The 21,427-nt window shown below is 32.6% G+C and overlaps 2 protein-coding genes across 5 annotated transcripts in view; one reads left to right on the forward strand and one right to left on the reverse strand.

Moving 5' to 3' along the window:
• Window positions 1-12,433, reverse strand: LOC127719508 (acidic leucine-rich nuclear phosphoprotein 32 family member A-like). The gene is made up of 8 exons (XM_052225657.1): window positions 12,395-12,433; window positions 9,008-9,146; window positions 7,939-8,032; window positions 6,938-7,065; window positions 3,689-3,831; window positions 3,065-3,110; window positions 2,126-2,271; window positions 1-886 (listed from the first exon to the last, which is right to left on the reverse strand). Exons 1-8 carry the CDS (start codon window positions 12,403-12,405, stop codon window positions 757-759), a joined length of 837 nt encoding a protein of 278 aa, XP_052081617.1. The 5' UTR covers window positions 12,406-12,433; the 3' UTR covers window positions 1-756.
• The window catches only part of LOC127719509 (uncharacterized), a 14,326-nt gene continuing 5,324 nt past the window's right edge, over window positions 12,426-21,427 (forward strand). Inside the window, exons 1-4 of one of the 4 annotated variants that reach the window (XM_052225659.1) lie at window positions 12,426-12,487; window positions 16,563-16,654; window positions 18,559-18,667; window positions 21,176-21,406. In XM_052225659.1, the coding sequence (XP_052081619.1) occupies window positions 16,592-16,654; window positions 18,559-18,667; window positions 21,176-21,406 (403 nt within the window). In that variant the 5' untranslated portion in view covers window positions 12,426-12,487; window positions 16,563-16,591. Of the gene's footprint in view, window positions 12,488-12,585; window positions 12,716-12,751; window positions 12,840-16,562; window positions 16,655-18,558; window positions 18,668-21,175; window positions 21,407-21,427 lie in introns of those variants that run through there. The other 3 variants (XM_052225658.1, XM_052225660.1, XM_052225661.1) reach the window with 3 other exon arrangements.

The raw sequence follows: 21,427 nt of genomic DNA on the forward strand, positions 1-21,427 counted from the left end.
TAACAAATAACATATTTTATTGTGACACAACCAGCATGTCGTATTAATAATAAAGAACCAGCTAAATATGTAAAAATATGTACAATATATTGCATATCATTAGTATATCTCTTAAAATGTAATTATTTAATATGAATCATACAAAAAAAAAGAGAAGTATATTCCTATCAAACTTGCTGAAAGACTGTTCCAGAATATGATTTGTGTGTATGTTGAGATAAACCATTTTTACCCCAGCTACATAAAATGTTTCTCTATTTTTGATTCTACATGATTCTTGATGCCTAAATTACAACCTCCCATCCAATTTTAGTTAAAGTGTATACTGACAGCCCTTCCAATCATGGAACAGCCCTTACAAATTGAAAGGTACAGAAAAAAATGTACAATATAGAAAATATATCTTTCACAATGGAATGTTACAAATATTACACAAGTCAGTATTAAAATGACAAATCCTAAAATTAAAAAAATGTTACTTATTAATGTGAAACAAGAAACAAGAAATTCTCCCATTAAAAACTAATCACATATTCATTTATGTAGAATTTATACAATATAGAAAATATATGCTATATTGTGTCTTCAAGGACGGAATGTTATAAATATCACAGAAGTTTAAGGATTTCTATATTTTGACACACTTTTTTTGTAAAATTCCTAAACTTACAAAATGGATAAATGCAGAGGACCATCTATCAAGTAAACAAGGATGTTCTCCAAATAATGTCTATCATCAGATTGCATCAATTAATTTTACAGTATAACACAGCTTGAATCATTCATACTATCATCCATGTCTCCATACTCAGGGTCAAATTCAAGGTCACTCTGTAACCGTGGGATACCATCTAAACGTTTCAGCTGAGGTAGCATCTGGAACACTCTGTATAAAAATAATTCGGTCAAAAATAAGAAAAAGAAATAATGCAAGTTCTAACATTCAAGGTATATTCTTATATGCAAGTGTACATTATACAATTATTCACATTTGATGAGGTTGATACAATGGTTTATTAACCCTAGAGCTGTGATATTCACCTAGGCCAACGACTGAGGTGAACTAAAGAACCTTTGTGAGCACGCTCACATACCCCACACCCCCACATTATCGTTGGCCGTGGGCAAACAAAGTATCACCAGATTCCTCAGATCAAAGACTTATAACTCCTACAAAAGTCAACTGATAAAAGTTTCTTGTGGATATGCACATTTACATATTATACATGTCCTTATTATCTACAAATTTTCATGAAATTCTGTTGTGTGGATTCAGAGGAGTTGCGATGACAAATTGTTGCAGTAGTATATATAGGCCAAAATTCTAAGTTCAAAGTTGCATAACTCCTAGAAAAAATTTGAATCATAATTTCCTGTCGATATGCACATCTACATAGTATGTCCTTATTATCTACAACGTTTCATGAAATTCTGTTGTGTGGTTTCAGAGGAGTTGCGATGACTGACAGAAAGACAGTCTGATGGATGGATGGACAGACGGACGGGTCAAAAACATTATACCCTAAGGAACTTTGTTTCATGGGGTATAGTAACATATCTCTGGGGTTGATAATATACAATTTATGATTTTTGCTGAGATTGATACAATGATTTCTCAACCCCAGAGATGTGATATTCACCAAGGTCAACGACTGTGGTAAATATTAAAGAGTAGGAAGTGCTCTAAGGGACTGATTTGCTAAAAAAAAATAAAAGTGTTGCACAAATAAAAAATGAATTTTGTATTAAAATAACCAATTGTTTTGTGCCACATTGTGATTGTAACTGTTCACTAAATGTATTCATACCCATAAATACTGAAATTGATAGTAAAAAACTTCATTGTGAAAGAAACTTAGTCAATTCTAGTTACTATGGATTTGATTATTTTTATGGGTATTATTTTTGTGGGTACCAATCTTCATGGATTGAGGAAAAATTGTATTTTCATGGATATTTGATTTCGTGGTTCTGCCAAAGTTTGCATTCAAGCATTAAGAAAATTTGTATTTTGTTGATTATCTCAAGTTCCTGGTTTGCCTTTCCCCACAAAATCTATGAAAATTGGTATTCCACGAATTCTGATGAATCCACAGTATATAAATATCAAGTCCATCATTATTACCTCTGTCTGTAGTTGATTAAAAAAGTGATTGGATTTCCACGTAGATACAGATCTTCCACCGATTTTAGGTTTCCCAGTCCTTTAAAGTTATCCACATCATTATCTTCCATTGTAAGTAACTTAACTTTAGGTATGGATGGTAAATACTGCAATTGTACAGAAAAAAAGATGGCTTATATTTCCTCGTTAATAATTCTACATTCTCATAACAGATTTATCTACTACATGTTGCTATAGAAACAAGATGGATAGACGGGTTAGTGTTTAATATCCAGCGTCAAATATTAACCCTGATGTGTATAAGACTAACATACTGAGCAGGCATTTTAACATATTAGTTTACAAAGTAGCAGTCTGTTGGAAGACATGATACCATATAGGGATATATATAGTATACAAGTAACAGCCAGTTGGTTTTCTCATTTTGTCATATTTGGGCTTTCTTTAGCTGGCTTTGAGGTTTTGTTCCTTGTTGAAGTCGTAAGGTTAACTATAGATGGTATCATTCATGCCATTTGGACTCTGGTGGAAAGTTGTCTAATTGGCAATCATACCACATCTACTTACTTTTATACTAATCAGGAAAACTTTACATTGACAAATGAACCATTAGAAAAAGGCCAAGGTAAAATGAAACCTGCCAGACAGGCATTTACACCTTGCAATGATTAAATTGATCTATTTACTAACATTTTTCAGTCAATAAATGGTTTGACTGATTTTAATGCAACTAAATACCAATTAGTATTGACATATATAATGCATTTCCTATTAAACTGACCTAAACACAAACTTTAAACAATTATTAAAATCACCTCTACTGCTGTTTAAGCCAGAAATACAACATAACATACCAACATCAATGCCTTGCCTGCCTTCTTTTGTTGCAGACAAGGCAATAGATGCCTAAATTTGGTAAACTCACATGAATCAACATACCTTAAAAGAAGAAATATAGTTATTGTTGATATTCAAAACTTCACATCTGAAAAAGAAGAAGATATTTACTCAATATCATTATGCAGTCTCTTTGAATACAGATATGACTTTGAAGAGATTAAAAAATGATTCCTAAAGCCCTATAATCAGCTATTAAATAACATTCCATTTAATTTTCAATATTTAGAACAATGAGACTTTAATTCTTTATGTATTGCAGTTAGTTTTTAAGAATTAACTTAGTATGTGGTTATATGAATTTAATGTTTGAATTAAGGGTGAATGCTGAGTTACTTAAAAGATATATATCAAACATTTGCTCTCATCATCAATCACAATGAACTGCTTCAGTGGTCTCTTTGTATTGTGACCTCACAAGTGGTTGAGGTCATGGGTTGGATCCCTGGCCAGGTCAAACTAAATACTTAAATATTGGTATTTGCTGTTTCTCTGCTAAGCACACAGCATTTAGGAGTACGACCATAACATGAATTGCAGCTTTGAGATGAGGAACAACAATAAAAGCTTTTTTTTTGTTCTGTCAAGTGTGAGTATAGTGGTTCTGTGTTATGATAATACACTATATCCTTTCTTTTCAATTATGAGATAGAATAGTATAATTACTTTGGAAAGCTGTATGAGTAGAGGTACTGCATTCCATTGTCCACGAGGTAGAGCTGCTCAACATTACGAAGGCGTCCAAGAATATTCTGGAAATGCTTTCGTTGATAGGCATCACTCAAGTCCTGGTAGCAAAAACTGGCAGACTAAAATAAAAAATAAAACTTAGGGAGGGATACACAAACCACTGCTTTACTGTTAGTATATTTATTATCTCCCCTTTAATATGTAGGACAGGGATATAGCATTGCATATCCTTAGTTAGTGCTCTACACCTGTGTTTAGTTTCATCAATATGTTAAGCTGTCTAAAAGGAGTTCCTCTTATGAGAGATCATTACTACACATATTGCAATATTGAGGTAAGTAAATTGAATTATCTCCCCTTTAACACATGGGACCAAGATCATATACCTTATAGCATATCCTCAGGTAGCATTCTGCAAATGATTAAAATTTCATCAATCTGTCTTGCTGTTTTGTTATTTGTACAAGGCTTAGAAACAGGTAGAAAGCGAGGCTGTGCCGAGCATTTCTATCCTGTTTTGAGCCAAGTACATATAAAATTTATATTTTGAGACAATGTATGGTTATTCTTTATATACTACAACTTCTACAACTGTTCCAAATGAAATATTTAGGGTAACAAGAGTGCACACACTGAAATGTCTCGCCTTCTTTACTAACCATTGATTTTATGTTGACAGTCCTAAATATAAAGCTTTACTACAAGTAACACATAAACTTAACATGATCCAAGAAAATGAGGTCAAGGTCAGATAAACCAAACGAGAAATACATGTACACCTTACAATCATTCAATAAACCAAACATAGTTGACCTATTGCTTACCTGCCAGACATACATATACACCTTACAATCCTTCCATACAACAAATATAGTTGATCTATTGCTTATAGTACTAGAAAAAAAAAGACCAAAACTCAAAAGCTTAACTTTGACCACTGAACCATGAAAATGAGGTCAAGGTCAGATGACACCTACCAGTTGGACATGTACACCTTACAATCATTCCATATACCAAATATAGTAGACCTACTGCTTATAGTATCTGATATATGGACTTGACCACGAAAACTTAACCTTGTTCACTGATCCATGAAATGAGGTCGAGGTCAAATGAAAATTGTCTGACGGGCATGAGGACCTTGCAAGGTACGCACATACTAAATATAGTTGACCTATTGCACATAGTATTAGAAAAAAAGACCAAAACTCAAAAACTCAACTTTGACCACTGAACCATGAAAATGAGGTCAAGGTCAGATGACACCTACCAGTTGGACATGTACACCTTACAATCATTCCATATACCAAATATAGTAGACCTACTGCTTATAGTATCTGATATATGGACTTGACCACGAAAACTTAACCTTTGTTCACTGATCCATGAAATGAGGTCGAGGTCAAATGAAAATTGTCTTACGGGCATGAGGACCTTGCAAGGTACGCACATACTAAATATAGTTGACCTATTGCACATAGTATTAGAAAAAAAGACCAAAACTCAAAAACTCAACTTTGACCACTGAACCATGAAAATGAGGTCAAGGTCAGATGACACCTACCAGTTGGACATGTACACCTTACAATCATTTCATATACCAAATATAGTAGACCTACTGCTTAAAGTATCTGAGATATGGACTTGACCACCAAAACTTAACCTTGTTCATTGATCCATGAAATGAGGTCAAGGTCAAGTGAAAACTGTGTGACGGGCATGAGAACCTTGCAAGGTACGCACATACCAAATATAGTTGAACTATTGCATATAGTATTAGAAAAAAAGACCAAAACTCAAAAACTTAACTTTGACCACTGAACCATGAAAATGAGGTCAAGGTCAGATGACACCTGCCCACTAGACATGTACACCTTACAATCATTCCATATACCAAATATAGTAGACCTATGGCATACAGTATAAGAAAAACAGACTAAAACACAAAAACTTAACTATAACCACTGAACCATGAAAATGAGGTCAAGGTCAGATGACACCTGCCAGTTGGACATGTACACCTTACAGTCCTTCCATACACCGAATATACTAGACCTATTGCTTATAGTATCTGAGATATGGACTTGACCACCAAAACTTAACCTTGTTCACTGATCCATGAAATGAGGTCGAGGTCAAGTGAAAACTGTCTGACAGGAATGAGGACCTTGCAAGGTACGCATATACCAAATATAGTTATCCTATTACTTATAATAAGACAGAATCTAACATTACAAAAAATCTGAACTTTTTTTTCAAGTAGTCACTGAACCATGAAAATGAGGTCAAGGACATTGGACATGTGACTGACGGAAACTTCGTAACATGAGGCATCCATATACAAAGTATGAAGCATCCAGACCTTCCACCTTCTAAAATATAAAGCTTTTAAGAAGTTAGCTAATGCCGCCACCGCCGTAGCCGCCGCCGGATCACTATCCCTATGTCGAGCTTTCTGCCGGATCACTATCCCTATGTCGAGCTTTCTGCGACAAAAGTCGCAGGCTCGACAAAAACCATAAATTTTTAATTTGGAGCGAACGACGTTAAAATTCTGCAAACCTGTACTTTTAATGACGTCATAAATAAAACTCTACGGAAACGCACTGTCAACGTCATAAACAAGGAGATATACTGTCAGCGACTGTATATCACAAATGATTATACGGTCAATGCAATTTGACTACACAAATAGCACAGCTGCAGTATATATTTTTTTATCTCCCCCTTTATCATGTAGGACAAGGATTGTTTTGCTATCTGCACATTCTCAGGTAGTCTTTTATCACCGTAGAAAGTTTCACCAATCTAATTCTATTCATTTAGGAGTTGCTCTTATAAGATACATGGACAGATGGACAGGAATTACTTGTATAACCATCAAGAAATATATCATATTGTATTATCAGGTTAAAGTTTTGGTTGAAGGTAGTTTATGATAACGTTGTGATCACATCAACTTGGAAATTTGTAGAAATGTTCATTATAATGTAAATTAAAAAAGTTATTATGCCAAATTAGGGTTTTGACCCTGATTCAAGGTTAACTGAACATAGAAATGTCATAGTGGGAACAGGGCATGATGTCCTCTGCACACATATATTCTTGTTTTATTAAAAAAAATTATATTCCTTGGTGTTAATTCTTAAATTCTCACTCTTTAATTTTGACAACTGTTTAAATTTTACATGTGTATACACAAAATCATGAACCAATCATATATACCTTTGCTTGTTCCCAGTTTTCCATGGTAGTTTGATGTGTTATTCTTCTCCTCCCATGTAAGTTGTGATGTATATACTGATTATCTTCATCCTTCAGACTATAAAATGCTTCTTCTTTTTCATCAGGTCCTGTAATTTAGTATACATTCTATAAATATTAGTAGAACTTTATTGCTGGTATCATTTTTAAAAACAGCAAGTTCAAAAGTTGACTTGGAATGACATTTTGGTTGATTGGATTAATGCCATTTTCCTTATCTGAATAATTTCAAGATAAGGTTTTAAAAAGTTTAACTGGCATTCAAATCTGGTTGATGGTGTAATGCAACTGTTTACATACCTTAATAGTTACATAACAAGTTTTAAAGTTGAATGGGAATGACATTTAGTTAAATTGACTTGAATAACTGACTGTATACATCACACATGTGTCACATGCAGATAAATTTTGTAGTTTAAGCCACATTGCTCTTTGACAAAGGTTATTTATTTTTTAATAAATTGTAAATTCATTAACAATGAAATACAGACTTTCAACTTATTTGTGCATTTTCAATGTCAAAATAATAAAAGTAATGCTTTGTTAGGTTAAGATAACAATTCATGGATTCATTTCTAAAGTAAGTAAAACAAGCATTCTGACAGACAGACGGAGTGCAAACCTAAAGTCCCCTTCGACTTCGTCCGGTAGTGGACTAATAAAAGCACTTAAGTGAAGTAGTCTGTTATATTTTGTATGTCATCATGGCCCTAGATCTCAATATTAAACTTTTGAAATGATCAACCAATCAAATATATCTTGATTGTTAAAAAAAATTAAATAGCCCAAAATTCTTAGTTTTAAACTCATTGGCGTAAATTTTCTTTGTTTTAATTATGACAGAAATGCAAACAGCCTTTTGAGTAATATAATTTAGGTTTACCAGTATATAATTAATTTGATATGTCAATTTTCATATTATAAATTCCTTTTGATTGATATTCAACATTTAACTGACAAACCTTCTCTTATTCTTGGTGCTTTCAGATCCGTTCCTTTAATGGATACTACTCTCAAGTCATGCCATACTGAATACTGAAATCTGTGGGAAGGCAGCTGCAATATAAAACAGTCATTAATATTATAATAATTGCCAAATAACTATAATCTTATTACCATATATTGTTTTTTTTTTCGTGTTTATAATTTTCGCTTTGTTCGCGGTAGCTAGAGAAATGCGAAAATTTGACCCCACGTAAATTTCCTTGCATATTCCAAAATTAATTAAAATTTGAAAGTTTTATACATTATACTGTTAATTATGGAGTCTTTTGTGTTGTTCAACAGATCACAAGAATGAGCATACTTAATCAAAATCTCTGTTTTCATAATAATTAAATTGGCAAACATACGTGTCACACCTTATGAAAACACAGCAATCAGTTGTTAATTAGTGACAAGCTTTTGTATTGATAGGTGTCATAACCCAAACAATAAAAAATAAAATAAAAATAAATCACTTTTACATTGTTATTTGTATATCTGTATTGATCAGAATTCTATTTTTAGCATGCCCCAATGTTCTTAATTATGTTCCTTAAAAGTTCTCTAAATTGTGTACTTTTGTTTGTATTACTCGTATTTATTTGTGATGGATTTTGTGTTATTCACATCTTAACAATGCAAACAGTTATATTTTCGCATGTATTTTCTCATTCAGTGATAATTATACACAGTGAAAATTTAACCTGCCCATTTTCTCATGAAATCGTGAAAAAAAGCTGACGCGTAAAAAACCCGATATACTGTATTTTATTGTACAATCTGTCAAATATAAATCTGAGCTTATTTCATTAATATCAAATTTTCAGATCTAAATTTGAAATCTAAGCAAAATCATAAGGTGTACTACTACTATGGGGTGTTTAACGAACTTGACTACCCATGAGGGTCTCACACAGTCGGTAAGAAAAAGGTGTTGATTAAAGTCTGAAGCCATGATTTTTGGAGCTAAATGTATCACAAGCAGCTATCTTGATGATAAATGTGTGACACTGTGTGCTGCTGTGTATATTTTGTGTGTAAGGGTACCTGAGGAACACTTCCTGGACTGTCTTTTGCTTGTTTAAGATGTTTGTAAGCTGGTACTATAGCTAACGGTATACTGGTACTAGCTAGCTGTCCAGTGTCTGTTGTCCCTGTTTCATGACTAATATCTGTCTGAAGTGAGCTGCAAGAATAATAAATAATAAATGTAAACAAACTTCTCTTCTCATCTACATTCATTATAAAACAATTATTAAAGAGTTCCAAAGAACCCTGTGTCTTGTCTGCAATTTCTGCTGTCAGCGTAAAGGTGTAATGTTGATTGACAAAAACAAAGCCTATACATTGTACATGCCAAAAACAGAAAAAAAAATTAAAATCAAACTTTTTTCTTCGAGATCAAGAAGTTGATCTAAAGAAAAAGTTTGATTCAAAATTTTACTCTGGAGGCTATCTTTTGATCATTAAAAAATCATCTGTCCAATTTTCATAAATTTTCAAGAGAGTTTGACCATGTTGACAAAGTTATTGATGTCTGAAAAATGTGAACCTCAGTCTGAACCTATTAAATGTTGATGTGGCGGACGACATGATTGACAGAATGTAGGCTCACTGTCTCACCTGTGCGACAAAAATCATTATTTTCTGGCAGCCTGTTAACCTAACTAGTAGCTTAATCCAAAATGATATGAATTAAAGCTTTTCTCATTGTTTTGCATCAATCCTCCATCATAAACTTTTTGTAATTTAATAGCTTTATCTTGAAAACTTTTAAGTCTAATAGAACCAAGTTGGCGTTATATAATTCTTGGGTTATCTACACCAATATTTGTTATTTCCATTTCAACAGAGCCAAAAGTGAATTCTGTTTGTAAATTAAGAGATTTTGTTCGAAACTATTTAGCCCACTGATATGACCCATCATATATGTTACAAGGTTTAAACATCCTCATATCATGCATATGGTTGTCTACATAAGGTGTGATTTTGTTGCCCAAAATGAAAGCTGGGGCTTTAATAGCTTACTGTAGGGTATGGGTTTACTAATTGTTTGAAGGCTGTACATAGTTTTTTATATCCTAGTCCTTTAGCAATCATACCACATCTTCTTATTCATGCTATTTATTAAGTTATACCACATCTTCTTATTCATGCTATTTATTAAGTTATACCACATCTCCTTATTCATGCTATTTATAAAGTTGTTAGTACAATGTACATAATAACACACATAAATGCTACATGCACTCTCATTTTCATTTGTATCAGGGGTGCAATACAGGCTCATTGGAATTTGGAACATCTTGTTTCTATAAATTAGTTTGTATTTTTTCTTCTTTTTTATGGTAAAGGCATTAACTTATCATTAGCTGATCATGGCAAACAAAATATTGAAGATACATTTTTTTTGTACCATGGTGACAATGACTGCATGAAAGCATCAACTTCAGGACTGACACCATGGCCAAACAAAATATATTTAATTAAAATAATGTCCCACAAAACAATTACCCTAAGAAGATTGAGCAATTTCAATCCTATTTAACCAGAGACATATAATACAATTGTATTATACATGTTATATGTCTCTGATTTAACTCTCAGATGAACTCAGTTACTCTTGAAGAAAATCTAATATTGCTCATTTAAAAAATCTTATTATAATAAACCACAACAGAAAACAAGCCTTAGGATGAGATTTTGACTGGCACAAGAAGAATTCAAATATCCATGGGAACTTTAAAGAAACATGTACCAATTATGGGTGATTGCCTTCCACAATGGTTCATGTCTTACGGTCTTGAATTTTTGTTTGTTTGATTGGTCTTCTCTTGCCCTTAATCCTCAACCACTCTCAGTGTAGACTGTAATAAAATATTAACCTACTTCTAGTTTGTAGTGACTGCCTTCAACACATTGAAGTTTATGTCGTTTGTACTATGCATTGCTTAGTGGAAATGGATATACAGTGAAATTAAATAATTTTATAACCTAGTCTTCTGTTCTTCAAATTACTCCACTCAGTCATAACTGAAACTATTACATGCTGTAATTTATCAAAGGGTTTGGAAAGGGAGATTAATCACGGATCTGGACACAGTATACTTGGAACACTGAGATTAACCATGTTAATAGTTTATAAAATATACATTCATGTTCTTCTTCTTTCCTCTATATCTTCCTCCAATAGTTGGAGTACACCAACCTTACTGAATTAAGGTTGGTTAATCCTTATAAAAATTATTAAGTGAATACCTAACTATTTAAAAATAACATTATGTACAGTTAAATCCCTGCAAAGATACTAATAATAACTTCTATGTACATTAAAAATGGGTCACAGTTTAAAAGTTATTAATAAAATTTTTAAAAATAAAAAAGTTTTGAATATTATTTACAGGGCATGCATTATAGTAAAAAATCTTTACATTTACTAAACAATGTTACTTAAAGGTAAAAAATAACGAGTTTTCAGCTTCCTGCCTGCTACATGCTGGAGTTACTACATCTGTCTATGAGCACTACTAGGCGATATAAAATCAATAAAATCATGCATATAAGCTTATATGTCCTAAGCGATCTAATTATGCATAGCCATTATCTATCTGTTATATATATATATATGTGAAGCTACTGGGTATTAAAGCTAACGATAAACATGTACATTTATTCCAACTATAGGTATAGCGCGGCACAACCACACTGACCAGTTATTCTAAAATTTCATGGATTTTCTCAGCATTTAATTTTACGTAAAGGATTGATAGGTTTAGCGCGGAACACCCACACTGACCTAGTTGCTCTGTCCAAAAACCTTTATGATGACTTTAGATTAAAGATAAACGTTGTTTCAGTTGTTTCATTTTACGGAGTTAAAGAAAGCAATTGAAGGTATAGCGCGGAACAGCCATATTAACCTAAATTAAATGAAGATTTGAACATTTAGATTTTCGCAGCATTTAATTCTGTGTAAAAGATTGATGTTAGGTTTAGCGCGGAACACCCACACTGACCTAGTTGTACTGTCGAAGAAGCATAAATGATTATTCCTTAGATTAGAGAAAAAAGCCATATTTTATTTTATGAAGTTGAAGATAGTTGTTTAAGGTTTAGCGCGGTACAACCACACTGACCTTGTGACAACTAGACATTAAGAGAAGACACTCTTTTTAGATGGAGTCTATAACATAAGTTCCTGCTTAATTCTTCTATTGAATTAAGAAAAATTCAATGGCATGATGCCCGATTGATGGTTGTCAATGTAAACAATTTATAATTTTTAACAATTTGGTCTAGTAATTTGTTTTAGGAAGTTGTAATTTTTAAGTGTAGATGGATCAGAACAATGTATACAGTTTTGTATAATTGAATACATGTTCAATGCTCCTATCGTTGCAATAAACGAAAATAAAGATGATAAAATTCCCAAACCTTTCGGACATTTTGGAAAGAAACCGGAAGTTTACGTCAGTCGAAACCGAAAGTCATTGAATGTTAGGGAAGAGAAGAGACAAAGCTATATCGGTACATTTTATATCATAACCTTTATGAAAATGAAGTCCTCAAACTTTCTTCCACAGGGACTAATGATTTTTCTTGTGTTCTTATCAAAAATATAAAAACGAAAATAGAATCCGGAAAATTAATACACGAAATTGACTCTAATTTTAGAATTTGGGAATTTCCCAAAGAAAAATCAAGAAAAACAGAACAATTTCACAAGAAGAAGTATGTGTTTAGTGTTACATAAATGTATATTTAATCATTAATTAAGTATTGGTATCGTGTTAAATCAGACTGTTAGACAATTTGCTGTTACCATTTGACACTCATTTTTGTTACATATAGACATGATGGATGATTTTTCTAAGTCATTGTAAGTTGAAAATCCCATTTTAGCTTTAATTTTGTTTTAATACTGATAATAGGGATACACCTGCTCCCTTTTTGTTTGCCATTACTGCATGGCCATCACAGACATTCCTGTAAAATTTTGACATCTTACAACATGTACAAGAAAATGTCTGACGCAACAATGCATTTAAGTGAGTGTTGTACAATGTTAATCGTTTAAGTGTCACACTCAGATTCCGAAATAGCAATAAGGTCTATTTATGATGATTATTGTTTTTGTGAGTAATCCATGCAAGAAAGATTTCAGTCTTCATTTTAATGTAGTAACTAGAGGTTGAATGAGTGAGTGACGAGTTTAAAACTTACAGGGTCGCCCCGCTTTTCCAACACCCCATTAGTCTGACACTCCAATAATCTGACACCCCATTGGTCGGACACCCCAATAGTCCAACACAAGCTGTAATTGAAAATCTACTTCGTACAAACAAATGGAAAAGACAGCACTTTCCTACATGTACATGTATGTAAAAAATACCATTATCCTATAAATATAAGGCAATCGACAACCTTGCAATATTTTGCTTTACAAAAACAAAGTGTGACCTTAGCTCTTTAAAAAAAAAAAACGTTATGCTGAAAAAGGAATTTGATTGATTGATTACTGTTTTCTTTACGTCCAGTGTCAAATAATTCATGCATGTTAAAGACGAAAACAAATTAATTATTAATATAAAACACATGCAAAAGGTATGTCCTGTAATAAGCTATCGATTGGGATTGAGGGCGGACAATTTGGACTAACACAGAAAATGAGGATAGGCATAGAAATTTGTCCTTGCAACAGACTCATGGAATAGACATTACTTTATAATGTATGTTCTAAATATATATGGAATATTATTTTCACTGGAAAAAATATTACTTAACTTGTTCACGATGAAATAAAAGGTATAATATTTGTTCCATAAGGAACAGATATTATAGGATTGTTTATAACAAAGTTTCAAGTGGAACTTCTGTTAGCATGGTTAGGAGGAACAAATATAGGTAAACAAGTGTGAGTACCACCTACGGACCTACCTTATTTTTGCAAAGTTTCTTAAAGTGTAGAGACCGTGCCACTCTCTCTACACGAGGCATTGGTTTTAATGTCCTTTTTCAGACCAAACGTGTCTGCATATTTATACATCCAGCACAACCAAAGGACACCCCACTTGGGAAGAGGTTTAATTTATTGAAAAAAAAACCAAAAGTTAACATATTTTTATACTCAAGTCATCCTTGGGGTGAGGAAAATTTGGAATTTGAAGAACAGTCTCTCGTCGTAAAGTCTTGGATTGCAACACAATTTCATATAGCAGTCCTAAGTATGAAATCGTTCAAATTATAATGGTATATTGTTATTCTAAACTTTTTCCCAAAATTGATCGCCCTGAAGATCATAAAAAACAGTTTATTAAAATAAAGTATGTCAATAAAGGTTTTGATTTTGTAAATATTGCCTGTATTTTTAACGACCATTCTGTTAAAGAACAAATTCCGGGATATTTTGATAATACTGAGCTCCCTCTTATTTGTTGTACAAAAATGTATTTACAAGAAATCTACCCAGAAATCTGTGTTTAATTATAGCCAATTGTGTAAAGATGTTAATATCAGTGAAAATACACCTACTTCATGTAATTGCAGTAATTCCGAATACATTTATGGACCCATTTCCCATGTTATAACAAGAGATCTTAACATCGTTCAAGACCGAGTTAAAATCATTCCTCAGTAAAGGACCTAAATATCGTCCCCTGTTGGATTATCTTTCCATAATCGTTAAACCTTTTCTGTTCTTCCTCACAATTTTTTGTATTGATCAGTTGAAGAATTCAAACAAAAAAGCAAGTAATTCAAATATAACTGTATTAGGATTTCCTTTTTTTGGGAGGTTTTTGTCGAGCCTGCGACTTTTGTCGCAGAAAGCTGGACATAGGGATAGTGATCCGGCGGCGGCATTAGCTAACTTCTTAAAAAGCTTTATATTTTAGAAGGTGGAAGACCTGGATGCTTCATACTTTGTATATAGATGCCTCATGTTATGAAGTTTCCGTCAGTCATACATGTATGTCCAATGTCCTTGACCTCATTTTCATGGTTCAGTGACTACTTGAAAAAAAAGTTCAGATTTTTTGGAATGTTAAATTCTATCTTATTATAAGTAATAGGATAACTATATTTGGTATGTGCATACCTTGCAAGGTCCTCATGCCCGTCAGATAGTTTTCACTTGACCTCAACCTCATTTCATGGATCAGTGAACAAGGTTAAGTTTTTGTGGTCAAGTCCATATCTGAGATACTATAAGCAATAGGTCTACTATATTTTGTGTATGTAATGATAGTAAGGTGTACATGTCCAACTGGCAGGTGTCATCTGACCTTGACCTCATTTTCATGGTTCAGTGGTCATAGTTTAGTTTTTGTGTTTTGGTCTGTTTTTCTAATACTGTATGCAATAGGTCAACTGTATTTGGTGTATGGAAATATTTTAAGATGTTCATGTCAGTCTGGCAAGTTTTATTTGACCTTGACCTCATTTTCACGGTTCATTGCTCGATGTTAATTTTTTGTGTTTTGGTCTGTTTTTCTAATACTGTATGCAGTAGGTCAACTATATTTGGTGTATGGAAGTATTTTAAGATGTACATGTACATGTCAGTCTGGTATGTTTTATTTGACCGTGACCTCATTTTCAAGGTTCATTGCTAAATGTTAAGTTTTTGTGTTTTGGTCTGTTTTCCTAATACTGTATGCAGTAGGTCAACTATATTTGGTGTATGGAAATATTTAATGATATACATGTCAGTCTGGCAGGTTTTATTTGACCTTGACCTCATTTTCATGGTTCATTGCTTATGTTAAGTTTTTGTGTTTTGGGCTGTGTTTTTTTACACTTTAAGCTATAGGTCAACTATATTTGGTGTATGGAATGATTGTAAGGTGTATATGTCTGTCTGGCAGGTATCATCTGACCTTCACCTCATTTTCATGGTTGATTGGTCAATGTTCAGTTTTCCTGGTTAACTTTTTTTCTTAGATACCTTAAGCAATAGGTCAAGTATATTTGGAATGATTTTAATGTGTACCTGTCTGTCTGGCAGGGTTCAAATGACCTTGACTTCATTTTCATGGTTCATTGGTCAATATAGAATTGCCATGGTTTGGTCTGTTTCTTTTATACTATAAGCAAAAGGTCATCTATATTCTGTGTATGGAGGGATTGTATTAAAGGTGTACATGTATTTCCGGCTTGGTTTATCTGACCTTGACCTCATTTTCTTGGATCATAAATGTTAATGTGATACTTGTAGTAAAACTTTATATGTAGGACTATCAACATAAAATCAATGGTCAGTATAGTAGGCGAGACATTTCAGCATGTGCTCTCTTGTTATATAATGTACTATAAATTTAAACTGATGTATTGAAGAATATGTAATTAAATGTGTTATTGCTCATGCATTTAATAACAGTCATTTTATTAACTTAAGCAGTGGTCCTATGGCTTGTCCCAAAAAAAAAATCTGTTTATGCCAGTCATTTTTTTAATATTTTTCAAAAAATTGTATGGTTGTACATAATTAAACCAATTTTTGAGATTTTGGGAAAGTGAATCAAATGGTCTTAATTTCAGAGACTGAATATAAATTGTAAGCCATGACATCATTTAGGAATACTGTGTATTTGTCTATCTACAGATGATTATTAGTTCATAAACCATGACATCATGTCAAACAGCAGGAAAAAGAAGAATGATACTGAGGCTGTTGTAGCAGAGGCCATGAGAGAAGTAAGACACTCACAGCTATGTTACAACAGACATACATTTTTAAAAGTCTTGTCATATTGTATAAATGGAAAAATAACAAAAGTATAAAGACATATTGCAACGTAAATGGGTTTTTCTAAGTAAACAGATGTTCCGTTCATATTTTGTCTCATGACATTATACCCCACTAGCTCAACCGTTTATGTTACTGGTAGAGAGGGTTCGTCCTGTGCTTTCGCTCCAGGTCGTCAGACAGCATACTGACAATACCAAGAACCAATCAATTCAACTTATGACAGGTGTCAGAAATCTAGAAATGATGATTGCCCCAAGCAATGTTTTCGCTCATTTAACAAATAACCAAGATTCATAAAACAGTTTCATATTTAACAGACAAAGACAATATTACACAATATTGTGGCATCTCCATATGAAATTTTAATCCTAAAATTTCAATACATTTTCGAACCTCACCTTATACATCATGTACATGTTATAGGATAAAACGAGGCAATGCATTTGCAGTGAAAAATACACATAATGAATTAACCAAGTACAAGAAAGTGTTTGGCCTTAGTGCTATAAAATTGATTAAGATAAATAAATTCACACACTAGAAATTTAGACGTGACTGATTACTTAAAATATTAAGAGCTGTACATTAGTCGTCCTTTTTAACAAAAACTAAATTCAATCAATCAAGTTTGTGACATCCCACCTTCTGAGATAAAATAAATATACCCACTGGTTCCCACCGACTTTGTTAGACTAGAACATGAACCTCGTAATTCTATGTATCAGGGACCAAAGTCAGTCTTGTAAAAAAAAAACACATCGCATTAATTCTCGGTCCAACCAGAGCAATGTCTGAAACACATTATTCAGTAGCATTGACCAGTTCAAGACCTTAAAAAAAACATGCGATAATACAAAATTCGATTCCAGAGTAAGGCTCGAACAATTCCGTAGATTGACGACCTTTACTCTAAAATATCCCTCTCGGATTAACCATCTTCTTCAATATCGCTACCAAAATGTACCCAATCTCTTTATAAATCTGAAATCATAAAATATCTAGCTAGTGTACAATTCCTTCTATTTTTTTGGAACGGAAACGTAAATTATGAATTTAGAAGTGTTTTGACTCTAAAACCGAAAAATATATCAAATGTCATGAATGTAAAGAAATAAATATTTAAGTCAAACATTGAAAACAAATGAAATGAAATTAAAGTACAATGTACAACTTACCAGTATGAAAGTTTTCCCCAATCTAAAGAAATATTGTCCAGTCGAGGTTTAAATATCCAAGTCTGGACATTGAGTCTCAAGCACAAGAAAAACGATCCCCGCAAAAACTGAACGGACAAACCTAGTTATATACTATATCTAAAAATAGAAAAAGGGGATTTACGATGACCCATAAACGTTACAATATAGCGAAATACATATATTCATCTTTAAGAGCAGCTAGGGCACTCCTTCAGAGTTGGAAGGTCAATCATGGACCAACTTGCATTCAATGTCATGAAATAGAAGTTCCTTCGTAATACAATGTAATACAAGTTCCAAATTGAAAACATATTCCGGAATATTATTTCCACTGTGGAATATTATTTCCACTGGAACAAATATTACAGTGATTATTCCTAATGGAATAAATGGTCTAGAATATACTTGTTCCAACAGGAATAGATATTATGGCAATGTTTATATCAAAGTTTCTAGCGGAAGGTTTGTTAGGCGGAACAAATGTATGTTGAAAACATGTTAGAGAACATGAAAATTGACAATTATTTTTAGATTTTTTATCAGTAGATTAAATAAGACAGGTTTAAAATTTAGTCAAAAGAATCTGATAAAAGTTCCAAAGTTTCTCCTGTAGCATGTGTAGGCTTTATTTTTGAATACTTTTATATTTGCAGGTTAATATGGCAATGAGAGAAGTTGCCCAAGCTACTGCACCATTAAGAAAAATGTCTAATAAAAATTTACATGATATTGAATCAGATTCATTACCATATCATGAACCAGGTTTGTAATTTTAATTAAATAACTGTCGGATAAAAATTTGAATATACATTGTAAGTATCTCCTGACCCCATCTAATTTGTCAGCCCTTCCATCGATCAGAATCAAATGGTCACTCCCCTAACCATGCACAAAACATCAGTAAGCAATTTTCTTACACTTGTTATCTCTTCAATAATAAGGAGATGTCGTATGATTGCCAATTCGCAATGAGACAACTATCATGACTATCAAAGACCAAAAGACTTTGCAATCTTTAAATTTGCACCTGTCAAAAGTATAATTGTGCAAATATGTTTTTAAAAATATCTATTTATGAAGGAAACTTATGATTGTGGATTGGACACAATTCAGCTTTTCTCTTTGTTCAGTTAAAGCCCTTTCCCTAGAATTAATTTTTTGATGAAATACTTATTAATTAGTAGATTTCTGTTCAAAGGGAAATAACTCAATTTTTAAAAGACTTTTAAAAGACTAAATGACATTTTGGATTTTTTTCCTTTTCTTTGGTAAATTGTTTGAAGAATTTAGTGGTAGGTTTGTTTGTTATTCTTGAAGATATTGATTTGATAATTAGTATATAGTTTTATCATGACAAGTTACAGATCAAGTTGGAATTTCTTCCAGTCTGATAATTTTGTGCAGAGTTATGGTCTTTGGACATAGAAAATTCACCTAAATAATCAGTTTTCAACAGTTTTTTTCCTCGTGCTTGAAGATTTTGACTTCATATTTTTATGTAGTTTACACCATGACAAGTTATAGATCAAGTTAGAATTTCATTCCATTACAATGAATTTGTTGTAACCGGTAGGGGACATATGTATTGCCATGCAATACTCACAGATTGCTTGTTATTTCAGGTCTACTTTGCTGAATTAATTAGAATATTTTCATAATACATAACTTGTACACACTATTATTAATTTACACCTTGTAATATGGTGATTCCTGTATTGATCTTTTGATGTCTGATATAGTAAGGTTATGCTATTGGGTTGTCGTCTCAATCACATCTTAACAAAAACTTTTTTCATTCATATGTATTATTTTAATTATGTTAATATTGCAGTGTTTCAAGGTTAGGGTTATTCCATTTAAACATACATTGAACCTAGGGAATGCAGTTTGAAAATGGGGTAACCATCTATAGAGGCAATTTTAGAATTTCTCATATTTATTTTCTTTATTAATGATTTTTGTTGGAGCATCATGTGTTTATTTTTCTGAGAGAAATTTCTTTTATTCTTTTATTTGTGGAGATTCTAGATTCTAGGATATACAAAAATATTTTATTCTACTTTTTAAATACACAGCCCCAGGTTAGGGAGGTTTGAGGTCTCACAAGACAAAAAGCTAAACCCTGCCACATTCTTTATGTGTTTGTCCCAATCCAGGAACCTATTATCCAGTTGTTGTAGTTGGATTGCCTTATATTTGTTTTTTTATGCCACCGCCGTAGCGGAGGGGGCATTAAGTTTTACCCTTGTCTACCCGTACGTCCGTACATCCCAAAGTTGGTTTCCGTTCTCTAACTTTAGTTAACCTCAACAAAATGTTATGAAACTTATACACAATGCTTATTACCACAAAATACAGATCAAGTTTGAATTTTGGTGGTTTCACTTTTACTGTTCTAGAGTTATGCCCCTTTACAAATGGAAAAAATGCTGAATTTTTCGTTTCCATTCTCTAACTTTAGTTTGCCTCAACCAAATGTTATTAAACTTATACACAATGCTTATTACCACATAACACAGATAAAATTTGAATTTCGGTGGCGTCACTTTAACGGTTCTAGAGTTGTGCCCCTTTACAAATGGAAAAATTGCTGAATTTTTCGTTTTCGTTCTCTAACTTTAGTTTGCCTGAACCAAATGTTACGAAACTTATACACAATGCTTATTACCACAAAATACAGATCAGGTGGTTTCACTCATACTGTTTTAGAGTTATGCTCCTTTACAAATAAAAAAATTGCTGAAATTTTCGTTTCCGTTCTCTAACTTAAGTTTGCCTCAACCAAATATTATGAAACTTATACACAATACTTATTACCATTATTAAAGTAGATCAGGTCATTAGATTTTCTATCTTTTATTTTTTCACATTTTGTCATGTAGGTCCATGTATAGCGAACTATGCAGTAGTGCTTTTGCCCATTGTTGAAGGTTGCACTGTGACTAGTAATTTTTCTCATCTTTGTCTGTTGGTTTTTATTGAATCATTGGGCATCATACATCTTATTTTTATATTAAAAATATGTTTTTATGCCCCCCGCTGTAGCAGAGGGGGCATTAAGTTTTACCCTTGTCCGTCTGTATGTCCCAAAGTTGGTTTTCTAATTATAATGACAGACTATGTAAAATTCTGAATAGGATAGAGTTTGGGGCAGCAATAGGGTTTTAAAAAGAAAAGTGATCAATGATGTGAGAAATACTAACCCAAACAGATGACGTCTATTACATACTTAGTTTAAATGAAAAACTTTTATTTACAATTCTATTGTAGTTTCATCTGAACCAAAGATAGAAACAAAAGGAGGAGCCATACAAATTAAGAAGCCAGGATTATTTGGAAATTCTAGTACCACTATTAACATACAAAGTGCTCAGAACATTCAAATTGGTAATAATAATACAATGATAATTAACAGTAGCAGTACTAGACGGAGAACTCGTGATATATCTCCACCACCAAAGCCAGCTAAAGTAAACAAAGAAATAGTCAAACAAGTTCTAGGTGAGTTTATAGATATTGTAT

The sequence above is a fragment of the Mytilus californianus genome, unplaced genomic scaffold (assembly GCF_021869535.1).
Source record: "Mytilus californianus isolate M0D057914Y unplaced genomic scaffold, xbMytCali1.0.p SCAF_11, whole genome shotgun sequence".
Taxonomy (NCBI): Eukaryota; Metazoa; Mollusca; class Bivalvia; order Mytilida; family Mytilidae; genus Mytilus; species Mytilus californianus.